At 35.6% G+C, this 20,211-nt stretch overlaps 1 protein-coding gene across 7 annotated transcripts in view; it reads right to left on the bottom strand.

The window, feature by feature from the left end:
- CSNK1A1 (casein kinase 1 alpha 1) overlaps window positions 1-20,211 on the bottom strand; it is a 52,260-nt gene that overhangs the window by 10,600 nt on the left and 21,449 nt on the right. For 4 of the 7 annotated variants that reach the window (XR_009335507.2, XM_059062226.2, XM_067032103.1 and 1 more), the window contains exons 3-9: window positions 16,155-16,281; window positions 12,819-12,917; window positions 10,326-10,409; window positions 6,299-6,438; window positions 5,009-5,087; window positions 3,957-4,031; window positions 361-467 (exon numbers count right to left, since the gene is read on the bottom strand). Coding sequence is in view for 5 of the 7 variants with exons in the window: in XM_059062226.2 (XP_058918209.1) it covers window positions 361-467; window positions 3,957-4,031; window positions 5,009-5,087; window positions 6,299-6,438; window positions 10,326-10,409; window positions 12,819-12,917; window positions 16,155-16,281 (711 nt within the window). In the remaining 2 variants the exon portion in view is untranslated. The remainder of the gene's footprint in view (window positions 1-360; window positions 468-3,956; window positions 4,032-5,008; window positions 5,088-6,298; window positions 6,439-10,325; window positions 10,410-12,818; window positions 12,918-16,154; window positions 16,282-20,211) is intronic. The other 3 variants (XR_009335509.2, XM_059062231.2, XM_059062230.2) reach the window with 1 other exon arrangement.

The following is a 20,211-nucleotide window of genomic DNA, read 5'->3' as shown; positions in this document are numbered from 1 at the left end:
ACAATATCATAAACTCCAATTATTGCCTGATATTTTAATTGCTATTCATTTTGGTATTGAGCAGCGTTCTCTACCAAGTTGGAGAGTCCCAACTGCCACCAACAGTCACTTGTATCTAATGTGAATTGTGTAACTATTGTGGAAAACTTATATTCTACTTTGAGGTTGATTTAACAGTTTCTCCATCCCAAACTAAAATATTTCAACGACATTTGGAAATGGAAAAATGTCAAACTCACAGTTTCTTAACATTTCATTCATACTCGTTAGACCCACTTTTATTTGCTACTTGTCAGAATAGATATGTTGGACGGACTGAACTAATTTCTCTCACTGGAGTTTATAGTCTTAAAAACTGACCTGAAAAGAATGCGGAATAGCTGCCTCAGGTACATGTAATCCGGGGCTTCCTCAAAGCGCAGCCCACGGCAATAGTTTAAGTACATGGCAAATTCTGCAGGAAATCCCTACGAGTTCAAGAGTTAAAACACAAAATTAAGACAACAACAACAAAAAACTAAGACAGAAAAATCAATGTATTTAAAAACAAGCAAGAAATGTATTTGAGGATATTTTACTACTTTGCTAGAAGATCTGAGAACTAAAATAACAATATGACTTGATATCCTCATAAATTTGACAAAATTTCATCGTTCCAACCACCTTATTATGTACTATATCTTTTAATATTGGTAGAGAAAATATATATCCTTCCCTTACAGTGTCAGGTTCTTAAATAATTTAGATGTCCCACTTGTTAACCTATTATTTTATCAATGTACAATAACTGGATGGCAAAGAACAACAAAAACGAGGCCAGTAATGTTCTTTGCCAGAACAGGACAGTGAATGGGTATTCTCTCTCCATTCTGAAATTACTTTCTTTTTAAACAGTAGTATAGACCTATATAAAGAGAGAAGTAAAATCAAGAGTGCAATTTTACAAAGCAACCATTCTTATGATATAGATCAATCTAAAACCACACCCTATGAATATATTGGGTTTGTCTTTTCTTTTTTCCATAATCCAATGCTTCCTCCTATGAACAGATTGGGTTTTTTTTTTCCCATAACTGTTATCATACTGCATACATAATATATTCCGTTTTCCATTAAAAGAATGCAAGCATCCTTCTATGTCATTTCTAACCTCCGCATCAACTTTTTTTTTTTTTTTTTTTTTTTTTTTTTTTTTTTTTTTTTTTGGCGATACGCGGGCCTCTCACTGTTGTGGCCTCTCCCATAGCGGAGCACAGGCTCCGGACGCGCAGGCTCAGCGGCCATGGCTCACGGGCCCAGCCGCTCCGCGGCACGTGGGATCTTCCCGGACCGGGGCACGAGCCCGTGTCCCCTGCATCGGCAGGCAGACTCTCAACCACTGCGCCACCAGGGAAGCCCCGCATCAACTTTTTAGAAGTTCACAGCTGGGTATTATTTGACCTAATGAATACATCATAATTAACCTGTTCCCTATAATTGGACATTTAGAGAATTCCATTTTTCTCTATTATAGACAATACTAATAAGTACATCTGTGGCGTAAATTGTTTCCACGTTTGGTTTCTTAGCAAAGATTCTCAGATGTATACAGACGTTTTTTAAGGCTATAGATATTAGTCACCAAAAGGATTTTGCCATTAGGAACCTAGAAATGCAAAGTATTTAAACAACAAAACCCCCCACATCTCCTCCCTTTGAGTAAATGTGAATGTGAAGGGAGATGAGTTAAAAAAGGCAGTCTCTTCGCAAAATCTTATGATTTTGAGAAATTTCTCACACCCACAAGGTAGGATACAATGTATATATCCACAACATTTATTTTTTATTGATTACAGTGATGGAAACAAATTTAATTTTTACAAAGTATTTTTTTAAAATTTATTTTTATCTATTTTATTTTTGGCTGCATTGGGCCTTTGTTGCTGTGCACAGGCTTTTCTCTGGTTCCGGTGAGCAGGGGCTACTCTTTGTTGTGATGTGCGGGATTCTCATTGCAGTGGCTTCTTGTTGCACAGCATGGGCTCTTGGCGTGTGGGCTTCAGTAGTTGTGGCACGAGGGCTCAGTAGTTGTGGTTTGCAGGCTCTAGAACGCAGGCTCAGTAGCTCAGTAGTTGTGGCCCACGGGCTTAGTTACTCCACGGCATGTGGGATCTTCCCGGACCAGGGCTCAAACCCGTGTCCCCTGCATTGGCAGGCAGATTCTTAACCACTGCGCCACCGGGGAAGCCCTTATAAAGTACTTTTATGCTATTTTCTTTTCCGGTGGACAGTTAAAAATACATAATAAAAAAATTGTACATTTAAAAAAAACTCTCAACAGGACTTTTCAACTTTTAATATACATTCACAGTCTGTATTAATAGTATTCTGCATTTATCAAATGAACTTACTTTTACAAAAGAAAACTACCAATATGATAAGCATTTCATATGTAAAGTATTAACTGTCGCTAGACCATGCCGCTGGACCATAAGACTGTAAACAATCTCACTACTTTATAGTAATACCTAATACTTCAGTGTTCACTGCACCCTGAATCAATTATATGTGTCTAATCCAGAAAGACAAATGTAGTTCACAATTTCCAGATCAAAATTAAGATGCAGTACACAAGCAGAGAATGTACTAAATCCTGCGGTTCCCTTCCTGTAAAAATGGCTGACTTTTATAAGTCAAATGAAACTTTGTAAGTAAGTACTGTATGGAAAATATGATGTTTTGCTTCCTGAAGTATAAGACTTTCAACTCATGCTGATTTCTCCCTTCTACCACCCAAATATGTAATTATATATTGTTTTCTAATTATTTCAGGTATGCAACTGTCACAAAGATGATCATGTGGTGGTCTTCTTTCTACGGAAGAGACATCATGACAAAAGTATCTTTCCACTCTCAACTCACGTGCCTCTCTTCTTGAGATTTCAGAGAAATGAGCCAGATTCAAACTGCCATCTATACTGTTGGATACTTCCTATTTCTAGATTGTTCTAATCTGCTTGCCTTTGTTTCCCTAATTCCTTGATATGCCAATTGTGGATATCCTTTCTTCTCTGGCACCAGTTTAAGAATAAGGGGAATATTTCTTAACTTAATTTTCTCATAAATTGGTTTTGAGGTTTGGAATTGAGGTTCTATTAGAAAAGTTTATTTTACCTCCTTCTTATTTTTCCTCCAATTTAAAACAGATCATAGGGCCTAAACCAGAAACATAAAACAATTATTTTAAAATGACTCATATGTTCAGGTCACTCCTTTTTAAATTTTTGGCTGTGTTGGGTGTTCGTTGCTGCACGTTGGCTTTTCGCTCATTGCGGTGAGCAGGGGCCACTCATCGTTGCAGAGCGTGGGATTCTCCTTGAGGTGGCTTCTCTTGTTGGGGTGCACGGGCTTCAGTAGTTGCAGCGTGTGGGCTCAGTAGTTGTGGCACGTGGACTTCAGTAGTTGCGGCACGCAGGCCCTAGAGCACATGGGCTTCAGGAGTTGCGGTGTGTGGGCTCAGTAGTTGTGGCATGCAGGTTTAGTTACTCCGCAGCACGTGGGATCTTCCCAGACGAGGGATTGAACCCGTGTCCCCTGCACTGGCAGGCGGATGCTTGACCACTGCACCACCAGGGAAGTCCTCCAAGTCATTCATAAAGATACCAAGAATCAACCAAAGTAAATTTAAAACAGTAAATAGCTACTCAATAGGATGCTTAAGTTATGAGGCTGTAAAATAAAATGTTCCTTTTGGTTCCTGGATCATTTATATTTAAAAAAAAAAAAAAAAAATCATCAGCTTCCCTGGTTCGTGCCCCGGTCCGGGAAGATCCCACATGCCGTGGAGCAGCTGGGCCCGTGAGCCATGGCCACTGAGCCTGCGCATCTGGAGCCTGTGCTCCGCAACGGGAGAGGTCACAACAGTGAGAGGCCCGCGTACCACAAACAAAACAAAACAAAACATCATGTACACTTACCTTACATAAAACTTCAACAGGTGTGGACATCTTCTTTTCGCTAATTTTTTCATACTTTTGCTTCTTTGTTGCAGCCTGTGGAGAATAAGAATCAAACCACACAGATATACTCAGTATTATGAGAAGAATCTTACTAGTTTAACATACTACACATAAAAGGAAACTTGAGATTCAAGAGAAATCATAACCTAGAATAAAAAAGAAATCAAAGTATAATACATGTAATCTCCTTTTCCTAAACTGTTAACTTTTCACATGACTTTCTGCTTCAAGAGTTTTTTAGCTATTAGTAAAGGGTGAGTTTAACAGGAATATGATTTAAGTAAAAATGGGTGGAGTCAAATTTGAAATGAGATTTCTTAACCCACATTCAACAAGGGCAAAATAAGCAGATCAATACCAAATACATGTGCCTGCCCATCATTTAGTGACATTAATAACTGGTGTTATTTTTCCAGTGTAAAAATATTCACATTGGATAAAGCTACCCACACACTGAGCAATTTGTCAAGCTCACAGATGCTCAATAAATATAGGGACCATTTACCTTTAAAGGACCAATAAAGCATCTAAACAGCCATTAAATTCTTGACACAGTAATTTATCATTACCATACAAATACTCACAAAAGTAATGGTAAAACTCCTAATTAATGGAAACAAGTAAAATGTTAGGACAATTAAATAATATAGCTAGTATTACTAGATAAACTAGTTCTACTGTACATAAAAGTACACATTTTCAACATAATAGCAACACATCAAAATGAGAAAGTCTCCACCTTTCTTAGCCCATGTCAAGTTCCTTCCAGGTAAAGCTACTGGTTACCAATGGGTACCTGCTAATTGTCCCAAAGGAAACTGTTCCTCAAGTGTGACTGTGAGAGTCTATTAACCTAATTATTACTGAAACGATCAGATTTCATTTTACCAATAAAAGGTAAAAATAAAGTCATTCACTCTCAGAAAACCTCATACTTGAAAGGGACATTAAAGGTCATCTCCAATGTGTATTTGTATTCTTAAAAAGCTGGTGATGTGAGTCTGGTTTACCTTTAGTCCTTGCCATGGCAGGCTGGTTCTATTAAAATACATCAAAACATATCCTAATGATTCCATGTCATCTCGGCGACTAGAAAAGAAAATGTAAATTTAAAGGCTGGAATTATTGTGAAGAACGTGAAAGAAAGACAGGTACACAAGAAAAAATGTTTCCAAGCAAGGAGGAAAATAATTTGGTATCTTGTGCAAGAAGTTACTCAGTTAAGGTAATTTAAAAAAGAAGTTCCTAATGGGTTACTTCTAAACAAAATTTCCTCACAGAATCCAAAATTATAAAATCCAACATGATCCTGTAACTTAACTTTTAAAGAGCAAAAAGAATTTAGCTAAATAACTTTCTAAATGAGGTTAATAAAGATGGAAGAACCATCTAGCAGGACATAAGTTTTGCAGAAGCTCACAAAGATTATTTAGGGATAATGCTGAAAAAATTAACAACTTAAAGCTAATTAAACATCTATATGAATATATACACAAACACACATATACATACATATATACATACACACATATACATACATATATACATACACACTTATACACATATTCAGACAGATACATGTATTTAAGGACTGGTAATGGCCTACAGAAGATGTGAAACTATAGTTTAATCAAGGGTACTCAGATATTCATGGCTAGTTCCTAAGCTTAAAAACTCATTCTCATGAAGTTCCCTAACCTGGAAGCATATCATTTCTATGCCTATTTTAAGGAGCAAAAAGAAAAATGATTGACAAAAGATGAAAGTAGATGAAATACTAGAATTCAAGTCAGAAAACAGACCACAGAAATTATGACAATGTTTAAACTAAATCCTATTCATTTATGTAGCGGTGGAAGAGTAGAACAGGGGATGGTCCACCAACCACATTTTGCTTTATTAGGAATCAGATAACATTTTCCTTGTAAAAATAACCAATACATCTTCCCCTAAACTCAACTTGCATCACTAACATATAAAAAGCCTAAGATCAGTATTAAGAAAAAAAGTATTGTCTTTAGCTGCAAAAAGAAACATAAAGTTGCATTTATGCTTCTAATTTCCATCATGCAATATTTTCTGCTCAAAAGACAAGCTTCAACAAAGAAAACAAAAAGGCCTCATTTAATTGGCTTCTCTGCACTGTCCAAAGCAGCAGGTAAAAGGATTAATAAGTGTCTTTCAAATCTTCAGCCAAGAAACATCTTTAGATATTGTTAAGAAACTAATTAAAATATTTTAAAAACCCATCAATGGCTTTTGCTATGGATTTGATAAACACATTCAATTTTCAAACTCACCTCTGTTCAATACCAAGATGTGCATTGATGCTAGCATATCGAGCAGTGCCAGTGAGATTTTTATCTTCTCTGTATGGTATGTGTTGCCTTGTCCTGTTGTCTCTGTACTTTTTGGCCAAACCAAAATCAATAAGGAATAACTTTAAAAGAAAATAAAGATACATTAGGTTTCCAATCTTGTTCAGTTAAACTGCTTCTTACTCATTAAATGGCATCTATTCTATTATGTTCAATTGTATCAAAATAAAGCATCATAAAACAGAACAGATAATGAACAAACTTAACACTCCAATAAGCCTTTTATTAGTCCTCATCAATAAATCAAGTTAGAAAAATACAGTTAAGTCAAGTGGTTGATCCCTGTCAGCTGAACAATTTCATAGGCCCAGTTCATTACACATTCAGGAGCCTGTCTTTGGAACCTCTAACATAGTGGAGAAATGTATACATGCTCAATGGCAGAGTTGCTGACAAGTGTGCTGTATGCCATAATGAAGCCTGACATCCTGTTACACTGGTAAACAAGCATGGGGTTTTAAAAAACTAGACATAAGCTATCTGGAACTCTTCCATTCTACAAAGGCCACTCTTTAGTATGCCAACAGAATGCTCCTTATCTAAAATAAGACAACTCTGAAAGTTGTATATTGACAACAAAACCAAGATTTTTATTTATAATAAATAAGCATTTTTAAACAAGCATGCATTTCATTTTATTTCCAACTGACATTTACGCATGTGAGCAGCTTAAGCTTCTGGAAAATATAACAAGGTGATCTAAAGTCTTAAAAAGCACTTAAGTATTTATTTAAATAAAGGTGTCTTACAATCAGCAGTTTAAATGAGCTAACCAGAAACGAAGTAGTATTTTAGAACAAAATAATGTTTAGTGCTGTTTCATTTATATGGTACACAGGGCGTAAGATACTCATTTATAATGTAGCTAATTTTTAAAATTAATTCAGGTTTACTCTCCATGATTAAAACTTTTATACGAAGAAGAAAAAAACCAAAAGTATTCTGGGGGGAAAAACCCAAAGTATGTTCATATTTACCTACCTTCTAAATCGAAATAATCGTTAACTTAAAATTTTACTTAGCCTTTATCCTAAAATCACTTATCAAAAGCTATGTCTACAAAGTTTATCAAGCAAAGCAGGTCTATGTGCTCTTATACTATGTAGCTCTACACTATTTTCTAGTTACACCTAAATTTTGTAGTTTTTCTTCCCATTAGGCTGACATTAGGTTCCTTCTGCTGCAGTTTACAGTCTGTGACGTACTGGGAAACATGACCACCTAGTCTGTTAGGGTTTGCGTCAAAAAATAACTAAAGCAAGTTACTGATTTAAGTGAAAAAGATATGACCAAGTGCTTCTTTTAGGAGGATGAAAAATGCCTATTTCAGGCAGGCACTATAACCTAGCCTTAGTTATACACTGGATGGGAAAGGCTGAGGTTTGAGCTTCTGTAACCATGTTGACAATGAAACACTTACTTTCACCTGGTCTACTACAAAGAATGAAGATTGAATTTTCAGTAAACTCTAACTGGATAATGAAAGCTCCTTAGTATGATTAAACTCACTTCTTGAACAACTGAGTTATTATAAAATAGGGACAGGAAAGTTAATGTTATAAAACACTAAGAGAAATAAAGCGCATACTCTTTAAGTTTCTTCCGATATGAAAACTGGCTCAGTACTCAAATATTAAAATGAGCAAAATATACTTTGTTAAGCAAAACAAAAATTATGACTTAAGTTCTACAGATTCACACTGAAAACAAAGGAAAAACACAAAAGGACATCCAGCTTCATGGCATTTAAAAACTCTCCCAAAGAATTATGTGGGTTATGAATAAAGTGATTAGGACATAAACTTTCTTCTAAGGATTATTTTCTAAGATTGCTTCCTTTAGTACTCCAAATGGAGGAGAAAACAGAAACAACTCTGACATGGTTATGTCTGATAGTTACATTCATGTCTAGATTCAACAGCTCCATTTGCAACTCAATAACCACTTTCTCACAACTAAAAGACTGCTTTATAAAAACTCAGTGTTCACTAGAGTTCTTTCCTTCTACAATTCTAAAGGACAAAAACCTAACTTATTAAGAAAACAAAAATGAACACTACCTTAAGTATCTCAATCTTTAATATCAAAGCAAAAAAAATTTAAATTTTCTCCTATAAAAACTGAAAATGAGTCAGGAAAAGTAATGTCACTGATAAACAAAGGTATCCCATTTTAAGAGCAAACAACTGAAAACTACTTAAAATTTAAAAAATTTTAATCTCTTGATAGTTCATTACCTTCTGGTACCTATCATGCTTCTTTAGTCACTCTCTGCACTGAATTTAAAACGAGTAAAAACATATATAATGGGAAATATTTACATGAAACCATGTGATACCAAGGATACAACCCAACAGCCGCAGATATGTAAAGGTAAAACCAAACAAGGAAAAGTCAGTATTCTACGTCATAAAATAATGTGTTTTTATAGGTCTGCATATGCAAAGAGACGTTTAAACTCTTCGGGTGTCAAGCTGCTTTTCTGTGGATTTTAACTACATGTTCTAAGTAAAATCTGTGGCTGTTTTAAAGAATGCAGCATATTTTTCAAAGGAATGTGGAAATGAGTTAATGTTGGGTATGCTGGGATAACTCCATTCAGCAGATGTGCATTTTCTTCAGAAATGCTGCCAATTTTAGTTTTTGGTATTTACAACAGATTTTCTCCTAACCAGGAGTCACATTTTCCTGCCCTTCAGAAAATTCACAAGATTACTTTCCCTTATAACCCAGAAAACCTATTATTAAATAATTGTTATAAAATATAAGTAAAATGTGTGAATGTATATGGATAAGTAAAAATAGGGCAGTAAAGTTGCCTTACGACGTACCTAATTACCCACCATTCTCCCTCTCTGCCCAACCAAGACCTAGTTACCACAGTTGGTATTTCTTTGTGAATAAAAATAAAATTGAATTCCTGAAACCTTTTTAACAGTGGGAGAACATAGTTCCTGAAATAATGCTGGGCAGTATGGAAAAGGATTAAATGATTACCCATATGATACTTGTGGTTTAATAACGGAACTACAAAGTATGCTCACATATCAAATGCAACTTTTTTCCTTTTCTGATTACTTATGTCAATACTTACTTCTTAGTGTATACTAAATTGATAAAGATTCGTTCTTTCAGGAGCTTCAAAGATTAAGTACCTAAATGGTGTGATTTTTAAAAATTATTTTCCCTTGTTTATCTGAAAATTCATACAGTAATAAAGCTATCTAACTTCTACAAAAGTAAATATGAAGAGTTCTGCTTACATTTTAAAAATATTTGGAAAGTTATTGGAGTGTTTAGCCTGCTAAACTCTAAATCATCGGGTTATGCATCTGTTTATCTTATCTATGTGTTACAGATGGTAATTGATAAGTGCTTCAGTTATCGTTATGTTGTTAGAATACAGTATATTCTAGTTCCAGAGCATATAATGCTCTTTAAGCATTTTATGCCACTTGTTTGAAGCTGAGAGAATTCTTATATTGAGGTAATCAATTCTAGAAAAACTAGATCTGAAATCTGATCTACACTTACCTGAAGTATGCTAGGGGAAGGGGAACAGTTGATGCAGAATATCATCATTCAACAGTAATGCAACTCCAAATTATTTTTAAAAATTGAACAGTCTATCTCAAGATTACCATTAGGTAAAGAATTTCAATGGCAGACCAACACATTTCCTCATGTGGATGTTAGAGATCTAAACATAATCCTGTTTTCATTTAGGTTTTCTCTAAATTTTACAAACTTTAAGCAAAAGCCACAAAGAAACATCTTAGTAATGTTATATGTTTGCCAAGTATGTCTGAATAATGCCAACGTAAGAGGTGCTTGAGCAAGATCTACATTCTCCAGAATTAAAACAAAACAAAAATAATCAAAATAAAACAATAAGAAAGAAAAGCACATGAATTTGGGATTGAGGTTGGAATAGGAGACAGTTTCAGACCTGGTTTAATCCTGAGAAAGATGGGTCCTGAGAAGTACTAACAGTCATGCTTCTTTTCCTCTTCCCCACTGGAGATTCTAAACACTAAACAGACAATAGAGGGTGGCAGTGCATCAAACAGTATTGCTTACATTGCAACAATGGCCGGCGCAGACAGGCAACACCGAGGCATTAGAGAAAGAACAGGGTAGCCAAATGCCATCCTTCTTCCACCAAGCACTGTAGCTTCTCAGTTTTCCAAATAAGAATCACATGCTTAAGAACATTTGAAATCTGAAAAATACTCAGGTTTTTAATGCCACTATATTGTGTCACTGCCTGAAACAGGGATAGCAATGGTGACATTTGGCTCTTTAATTTATTAATAAAAAAGGGGGGAATTTGGATCTGCAATCTTTGGTACCACAATCTGCCCTTCCCCTAAAAAAGATTGTACAGGGGAAAAAAATCTTCAGTAAGGAAGAGGTAGAAGGCATTTAGTCACCTTAAAATTTATTTTCATAAGCATGCAGGGCTGATTACTGGAAGAGATGAGCAAATTCACTACGATTGGAGTGACTACTCCTAAATATCAAATTCAGAACAATTTTCCAAATAAGAAATTTGACTTTAAAAATCAACCTCAAAAGCGCCCCCCCCGCCAACTCTTTACCCACAAATAGAATACTACTGGAACAAGCTGACCAAAGAATTCAGTCTCATACAACTGGCATATTTCAAACTACAATACAGAAAACACTAAAAACCAACTACATAAACAAAACACTAATCTAAAATGTTCAAGAACAACATTTAGAATTTGAGTCTTAGGTAAAACACTGCACTTCTTACCCTAGGGTCTTTCTGAATCTGTTTAACAGCAAAGCAGCTTCACAATATTCTTTTTAATATGTCTAAAAGAGGATACAAGATTCTGAAAAGGTTTACGTATCACTGGTCAATTTGGATTTCCTAACACAACTATGTGATTAATAAGCTATTTTAAAGGGGGGAAAAAAGCAAAGAGGTATTATCTAGGCCATCATTAAATTTAAGACAAAAAACATGTACTGCAATGTCAACATGCAGAACATGGATCACATGAGGATAATGGGTCTTTAGCAGGAAGAAAATGGGAGGAAAAGGGCTGGGAAATGGTCAAAAGATTAGGGTCATACTGACAAAATTGCCCCCCAAAATTAAGACTAGTAATTTTTCAATTAAATTACCAGGTTTTATAGTAACAATTAAGAACCTGGATGCTTCAAAGAGAGAAGCCACATAACATTAAAAAAAAAAAAGATGCAATTGGGAATGGCAAGAAAGGTTATATGTCGATTTAAACACCTTCTATTATTTAAAGCTCAGCTTTCAACAAAAAAATTTTAATTCCTAAAACTTGGTCAGACCAACATTAATGTCTCACGCATTAACAAATAACACCAGTTCTAATGGTAATGGCTCCAAGTTGGCATTCATACAGGCAAACAAAGGTAAACATTTATAGCTAGACCTAAAAACACCAAACATTCCCTAACAGTTTAATAAAACAGATGGGAATGTTCCTTCCAAAAACAAAACAAAACAAAAAACACAAAAAAACAAAAAACCCCCAAGTTGTCCTGAAGTTGAGAATTTCTATCAGATCATAACATGCTTAGTGCATTGCCAATGCTGCCTGTCTGCCCGAGCTCAACATTGAATTTATTAAAAAAAGCAATTCACTCAGTAAAACTAATCATTGCAGAAAAAATTCAACACAATTAGTTTTTAACTGCAATCATGCGTCACTAGCTAAAACCCAATCACCCCGTAAGTTCAACCATTCTGCAGCCCCCAATGAACACTAATTTCATTTTATGTATGTTCATTTCACTTGTCTACACTTTCCTTTGAAAAGGAGAGAAGAAGAGGGGTGGAGACCCCACCGAACTTGGCACCCAAATAAACTGTCAACTACTTTTGAAGCAGGCCCAAAAGTTATCCTTTTGAATACACAAATCCAAGGACTGAAGAATTCTCATTATCAACCATGCTTAGTCAGCAAATGTTAACGCCATGGTGACAGATGCGTCAGTGGTTCCCACGCTGGCACAAGCACATATATTACAAAAACCCACACTTCAGAGACAAAGGTTAAAATCTGATTTTTAGCATTCAGGAAGAAAAGTACATGGGGTTTTTTTGGTTTGTTTTTTTGTTTGCTAGCTATTCGAATGAATGAAAAATAGATACAACTGTTCAATAGTTAAATAATACAGATGATTACATTTCACTATAAAGCCCCTGGAATTTTATATTTCCATATAAATAACTAACCTTGGTTGGGTAAGTTGGAGAGAATTTATTACAAGTTATTAAGTTAATAGATTATCTTTCTAGTACAATCTTTTAAAGCAATTATCAATAGCAAATTCAACTTACTATGACTCTTAATTTAAAGACTTAAAGTTCACCAAAGCAATTCTTGAAGTTTTTTACTCTGTTCCTTCATGCAAAGAACATGTGACTAACCTTATTACAGTGACGCCCAATACCCATTAAGAAGTTATCTGGTTTAATGTCTCTGTGTATAAAATTCTTTGTATGCACATATTCAATTCTACTGATCATCTGGAAAAAAGGAGAGGAGGAGAGAAAATTAAGTGATTTGTATTAAGTGACAAAACATTATTTCTCAATTACTTCAATATGCCAATTATTTTTCAAGATCACAGGTATACTTTATTAACTTTATTTAGAGTTCACAAAGACAGTGCTAGTCAAAATTAAAAAGAAAGGGCAACCAGGCACTGCATTTACCTCTAGACTGATGGATATATAAGCATAAACCAGAAGTGTTCTTTAGGCTTATTCTTTCAATATTAATGATTATAAACATAATAGTAGCAAAACATGACCTGATAGCAAAAAATGGTTTTATTTTTAAATTACAAGATACATTTAGAATTGTTTCAGTTGTTGTAATAAATTATATAAAGTAAAAGCCAATCCTATGCCCCCTGACGTACCTATATAAAAACAGCCTGCTACTGCCCAGATCTATTTCCATGCTCTTATATACGTACACACATAAATTCACTTGTGCTTGGGAGTAAGGGGTGTTGACCAATTGATATGGTAGCTATAAGTTCTTGTTATTGCTTTAAATTGAAATAGAAGCACTTGTTTTTAACTAATTATAACCCAAACATTCCTGGAAGTTGGTACCATGCAATGTAAGCATGTAACTTTTTATACAAATAGGGACATACACATGCTGGGTTTCCTTTCTTGCATGCTTTTTGGACTCTCCCATGATTTTTCTCCACATGATCATAATATGTATGATCATATTCCAAACCTGAATAATAAACATGCCATTCTAACAAGCTTTTCTTAATTTCTTGGAAATTCTGCCTCGTCAAGTGGTATGGTCTTATTAGCATTCTTTTTAATGGCTATAAAAAATATTCTATGGCACAGATGGAATTAACTCCCCAATTATCCCCTAACTCACAGTATTCCCATTATTTCCAATATTCTCCCACCATAAACAATAATGTTATTAATAATACTTAAATATATCCTTACCTACTAGTGCTTTTATTTTTATGGGTTATAAATCCCATACTATTATAGCAGAGTTGCTGGGCTGAAAGTATGTACTTTTTTCATTTTGATAGGTGCCATCAGACTGCCCTTCAAAATACCCTATAACAACTCATTTTTTTCAGCAGTGTTTTTTTTTCCCACTGGCAAAGTTATTTCAGTTCTTTCTAAATTTTGCCAATTTGCAAGGTACTGACCTCACTTATTTCCCTAACAGTTTGGAAACCTGCTTGTTTTTACCGACCTTTTGGATTTAGTACTAGTCTATGAACTGTCAATCTATACTCGTCCAGTATTCTTTTGGCTTGTCCTTTTCTTGCCGATTTTTAAGAATTCTTTGCATACAACAATCTTTTATCAGTCATTTGTTAAGTAAATAGATTTAAATTTTGAAAAATTTGTCTTAACTCTGGCATCTCTTCTATAATAGTTTTAATTTCCAAATTATCAACTATGTCTACCTTTGCTGTAAAATACTTACAAGTTGTATTTCAAAGTGTTTTCCATGTGCAAAGGCTGCCAACATTATCTTTCTACCCATATGTTCTTGCTCTTCTAGTAGTGTATGTCAGGATTCTATATTTTACTTGGCCTCATTTTCTCTAGAGCTTTTATCACCATGGATATACAGATTCTAAATCTTACTCCTCTACCTTGGCAAATGTCTTTTGAAGCCAAATTGTAATCTCTGGCTTAAACTATTCATACTCTCAAGGAAGTAGATGTATACAATGTTCAAATAGCGTCTTTAGGTACAGCAGCAACTCATAAAGAAGTAAAACAAAACCGCTGGCACACTTATGTACATATTTGTCCTAGCTAAGTAATACCCATAATTAAACTATGAGTATTAACTCACAGGGGAAAGGTGGGGCAAAAGACAAATTAATAGCACAAACTACAGACTACTTCAAGTGTTGCCTGTCATCTACAGAGCAAGACTCAGCTGTTTCCTTCTTAAACAAATGCTTTTCCTGAAACCCCCTTTCCTAAATTACATTCTTTCTCTGATGTTACTAGTATATCCAATATATGTAGACTTCTAGGACAGAACCCTTCCAACCCTTTTTCTCCACTAAACTCTATGCTCCTAGAGGGAAGAGACTAGCTCTTATTCTTCTTTGTACATCCCAGTGTTAAGTACAATGGCAGGCCCCGAATAAACGTTCACTGTATGAATGCCTATATGTTACTGAGCCTACAGAATACAAACTATTTTATTAAGATTAATTCACATGTCATATTAAGAGGTTTTAACCATAAATTCCTTGACATTTACCTATTATCTTTGACCATATTATCTGTTTCCTCAAGACTTGTTCCTGACCCTGTTATTCCCCATCTTAAAATTCTTTAAAACTAATTTTCTTTATTTCCTTTAGTTCAAAAAAATCTAATCTTTGGGGCTTCCCTGGTGGCGCAATGGTTGAGAGTCCGCCTGCCGATGCAGGGGACACGGGTTCGTGCCCCGGTCCGGGAAGATCCCACGTGCCGCGGAGCGGCTGGGCCCGTGAGCCATGGCCGCTGAGCCTGCGCGTCCGGAGCCTGTGCTCTGCAACGGGAGAGGCCACAGCAGTGAGAGGCCCGCGTACCACAAAAAAAAAAAAAAAAAAAAATCTAATCTTTGGCTTTAAAACAATTTCCTCTAATCTCCAGCCAATGAATAAATCTAACTCATGACATAAAAATTTCCCTGGTTTTGCTGAACTATTACCAATGGCTGAGAATCCCTTACTTCAAGAGCATCTACCTGGCCAAACATTATTCCTTAATTACTTCAGTACCTTATTTTCCTCAAAAATACACCTTTCATAAGGATTCAACACGTAATACATAGCATTCAATTTGCTTAATTTAAACAAAATTTCAATATATATACATTTATCTATATTTATATACACACAAACACTCCAAATTCTTTCTTCAAACAAAATCTTATAAGGAAACCTTGCTATATTCAACACTAAAACAAATACACTCTACCTGATGGGAGCAGCTTGAAAACTCCTAGTCTACAGGTGAGTAATAAACTAGTATAATCCGCTTTTGTCCTATACCCATGGGAAAACATCTATAAGTCATATTAGAGTAATACACTTGAATGATTATACCTTACTATGGATTTTTTTTGTTGATCCAAACGTTAAACAGTGACACATAGGACTATAATTCTCTGGTTTACACACATTTAAATTATAGTTAAGTAGTGGTAAATAGCAGTATTTCTCAGTTTTTTATTCTCATAAAAGTTTCACATACCTGGTCAGCTAACATAAGTACAGTTTTCATTGTGAACCTTCTTGAACAGAAATTGAAGAGGTCTTCAAGGCTGGGTCCAAGAAGATCCATGACTAGCACATTGTAGTCTTTTTCCTGACCATACCACCTAATAAAATGAAAGGGAGGGCATTATAAAAAGCTGATTATCACTTAACATCACCTAATTTTTAAAAATTTGAATAAGATAGTTTTTCCTCTCTGATTAGGTTTTATTTAGGGTTAAGTTCTCCACTATTCAGTTGATGAACTCACTGACTGACTACATTGCCCAACACAAGGTAAAGAGATTTTTTTCCTGTCAAGCAAACCCATTGTCCAATTGAGTCAGTACTTGTGTGGCAGTCTTAACATTCCTCTTAACCAGGGCAGCTGAATTCTATATCCATCCACCACTGATTCCTGAGACCATGGGCAAGTTTCTTAACCTCACTTGGTGTTACTTTTTAACTGAAGAAATGAAGGAGATTCTACTAGTCATTCCAAAACGTTTCAGAAAGCAAAAATCCCTTTTACTATAACTCATGTTCCATTTCCTACTAAGTTGTATTAATAAGGAGTCACATATTTGCTTAGTTCCCGATCACAGAAAACAATCACGTTACCACAAAGATGACATTTGCTTTCTACTGGAAGAATCATGCTTTAATTATCTGTTGCTATATTACTGTGGATATACAATTTGTCCCCAGTAACTCTAGGAATATCAACTGCTAATTTCAGAGACTACAAGAACTGGAAATCACTACAATAAATGATTTCAAGTTTCTATATGCCTGTAAGTCTGGTAAGGGTAATTTCCTGAAAATAAGCACTACCATTTTTATTTCAAACTTATCTAGATTATGAATTTTGCTTGAGGGACATCCCTAGAGGTCCAGTGGTTGGTTGGGACTCCGTGCTTCCACTGCAGGGGGCACGGGTCTGATCGCTGGTCAGGGAACTAAGATCTTTCATGCTGTGTGGCATAGCCCCCCCCCAAAAAAAAAGGAAAAAGAAAAGAATTTTGCCATTATTTAAAGTGTTGAAAACAACAACAACAACGAGGAAGTTATTTTAAAGCTAGACTGGAGTGATTTCTTTGTTAACTCTAGTAAGAAATGATACCTGGATTTACCATTTGAGAAGTTTATGTGTTTTAAAAATATTCAAAACAGGGAAAAAAGGCTTTAAAAAAATCTGTGTCAAAGGCATTAATGAGTATCAGTTTAGTGGAAAACTGTTCAGTGTTTTTGGTTTGTTTTATAATTTTATTTATTTTTGGCTGCGTTGGGTCTTCATTGCTGCACGTGGGCTTTCTCTAGTTGCAGCGAGCGGGGGCTACACTTCGTTGTGGTACGCGGGCTTCTCATTGTGGTGGCTGCTCTTGTTGCAGAGCACGGGCTCTAGGTGCACAGGCTTCAGTAGTTGTGGCTCGCGGGCTCTAGAGCACAGGCTCAGTAGTTGTGGCACATGGGCTTAGCTGCTCCACAGCATGTGGGATCTTCCTGGAGCAGGGATCGAACCCATGTCGCCTTCATTGGCAGGCGGATTCTTAACCACTGCACCAAGGAAGTCCCCTGTTTAGTGTTTTTAGTGCTATTTCTTTTTAAAAATTTTGCTCTAATATGTTATTTTGTTATAAAAGAAAATTAAGACTGCAACTAGAGAATGGGGATTTAGTATCTTAATAACTATATTTTTCTAGAAAATGCAAAACCAGCTACTTAAGCATGGTCTCATATTCAGATCCAATGAATACGCTCCCTAGAATCTTATGTAAAAGATCTTAAGGTGACTAGGCTTAAAAAGCTCACATTCCTTCCTACGCTTTTGCTTCAGCTGTTCCCGAGGACTACTACTTCACAAACATGATACACGAATAACTACCATCGAATGCACAAAGGAATTCATTTTCACATGTCTTTGCAGAAAAAGGTAGCCTGATGGGGAAAGTTCTGCTTAACCTTATAGAGACTGTGCCCACTAGCCTAAGAAAAGCAACAGATGTACCAATCTGCTAATGGCAGAGTTGATATGCTCTTATTGTATCTAAAACTATGTTCAAAGCTGCTGCAATTATCCCTTCTCAATCCTTTATTTTCCATATGGGAATTCAACACCCTTCACATACATTCCAACATTTATCAACACTTGAAAGAAAAGCTCACAGTGGTGGGTTTAAGAATCTGCCTTCCAATGCAGGGGACACGGGTTTGATCCCTGGTAATGGAAATAAAATCCCACATGCCACGGGGCAACTAAGCCTGCGTGCCACAACTACTGAGCCTGTGTGCCACAACTACTGAGCCCTTGCACCACAAATAGAGAGAAGTCCGTGAGCAGAAATAAAGAGCCCGCTCGCCACGATGAAAGATCCCACGTGCCACAAGTAAGACCCGACACAGCCAAATAAATAAATAAATATTTTTAAAAAAGATAAGTGATGAACAAAGTGAATAGGTTATGTTCTCCTTTCCTGATTCCTCTGTTTTGTTTTCCTTCTCTTTTTTCTTCTTTCTTTACTTAATGGCAGAGGCAAATCTGTGCTAGGAAGCGGTCAGAAACTTCAAAACCAGTCCTTGCCATTATAAACATCCAATACTAAGAATTATGGCAGATTTTTAATATAAAAATCTAATTTATCTAGGTTTTAAAGAAAAATAAATGATTCTATACAAAAACACCAAATCCAGAAAGAGCTATGGCAGTGATGGGAAGTCATTAAAAATCAAATCAAATCACTCTCATAAGACTACATCTCACGTCTACATCAACAAATTTGTACCAATGGCTCTCTAGCAAAATTACAATAAAGTGAATTTTACAACCATCCAACCCAAACTACAAACTTGAAATGTCAAAGGCACAAATTCATACTTCACATCTTCATGCAACCACACAATTTCATAAAGCACTTTGTGGGAAGTCATATGTAAAGTAAGCCTTTAACAGAATACTCTCATAATAATTAGAAACAAGGGGGAATTAGATGAATTTGGAAACACACTTAAAAAAACAAGTTATTAGGCATTTTTCTCCTTACTGCTTAACTGTATGAGTTTAAGACATAGCCCCTATTCTCTATATCAAGAAGACAATCCACAAAAAAACAACTAAAACATAAATGATTCAAAGGCATTTTCCTCCATGGTGCAACTACGGCACTTCTAAAATAATTAGGTCTTTCCGCTTAGAAATTGGTATTATAACTCCTTAAACCTAAGTGACAGGTGTTTCTTTCATTCTTCCTTTTGATCTCAAGGAATATATAACTTATTTCTCTAAACCTAACACCTCACACCCTCCCCATCTGTGCCTTCCACCTGTGTAACCCATCCCGACATTATTACACACAGATTAGGAGCCAGGAACAGCCTTCTGCTTATCCAAATCCTACTTACTCAGTTTCTACCTTCACCTCCACGTTTTCCACTTTTATTCTGCAAGCTGCTAACTCTCCATTTTCAACTGCAACATCCTAATACCCAGCTGCCAAAGAAATCTTCCTTAAGTAGCCTATCCCACATTGGTCTCCCGTTTCACAGAATTCCTATAGCCACTGACTACTGCTTATATCCAAGATCTAACCCCTAGACAATACAAATATTCAGGTACTGTTACTTTGGCATTTCTCTCTCTACACCTGTAAGATAAAACTTACTGTTTGTCTTATGTCTTCACAGAACCTGGGTAATGAGCAAGCACTAAGCTGATTCTGAGATCATTTAAGTTTGCAGACAATCTGAAACCCACAAACATGAAAACCTCACTCCTATTCTCCACTTTCTAGGTGCCTTCAACCAGAAACTCAGGTCTTATCTTTAGACATTTTTCAACATAGGCAGCAATGTGTTGCTACTACGTACACTATGGTAAAGTAATGTGCACATTGTAGGTAACTCAGATACTTACGAGATTAAAAACAAACTGGTTTGATTTGGACCTTATTCTTCCTAATAGTTTCAAAAGATGCAGAAGAATCAAGTAATTTAATGGATGAAAGTTAAAAAAAAGGGGGGCAGGGTCTCATTTAATATTTGTTTGTTTGTTTAAAATT

Source organism: Kogia breviceps, chromosome 4 (genome assembly GCF_026419965.1).
Source record: "Kogia breviceps isolate mKogBre1 chromosome 4, mKogBre1 haplotype 1, whole genome shotgun sequence".
Lineage (NCBI taxonomy): Eukaryota > Metazoa > Chordata > Mammalia > Artiodactyla > Physeteridae > Kogia > Kogia breviceps.
The sequence above is the reverse complement of the archived record's forward strand: the minus strand, read 5'-3'. Positions and strand labels throughout refer to the sequence as shown.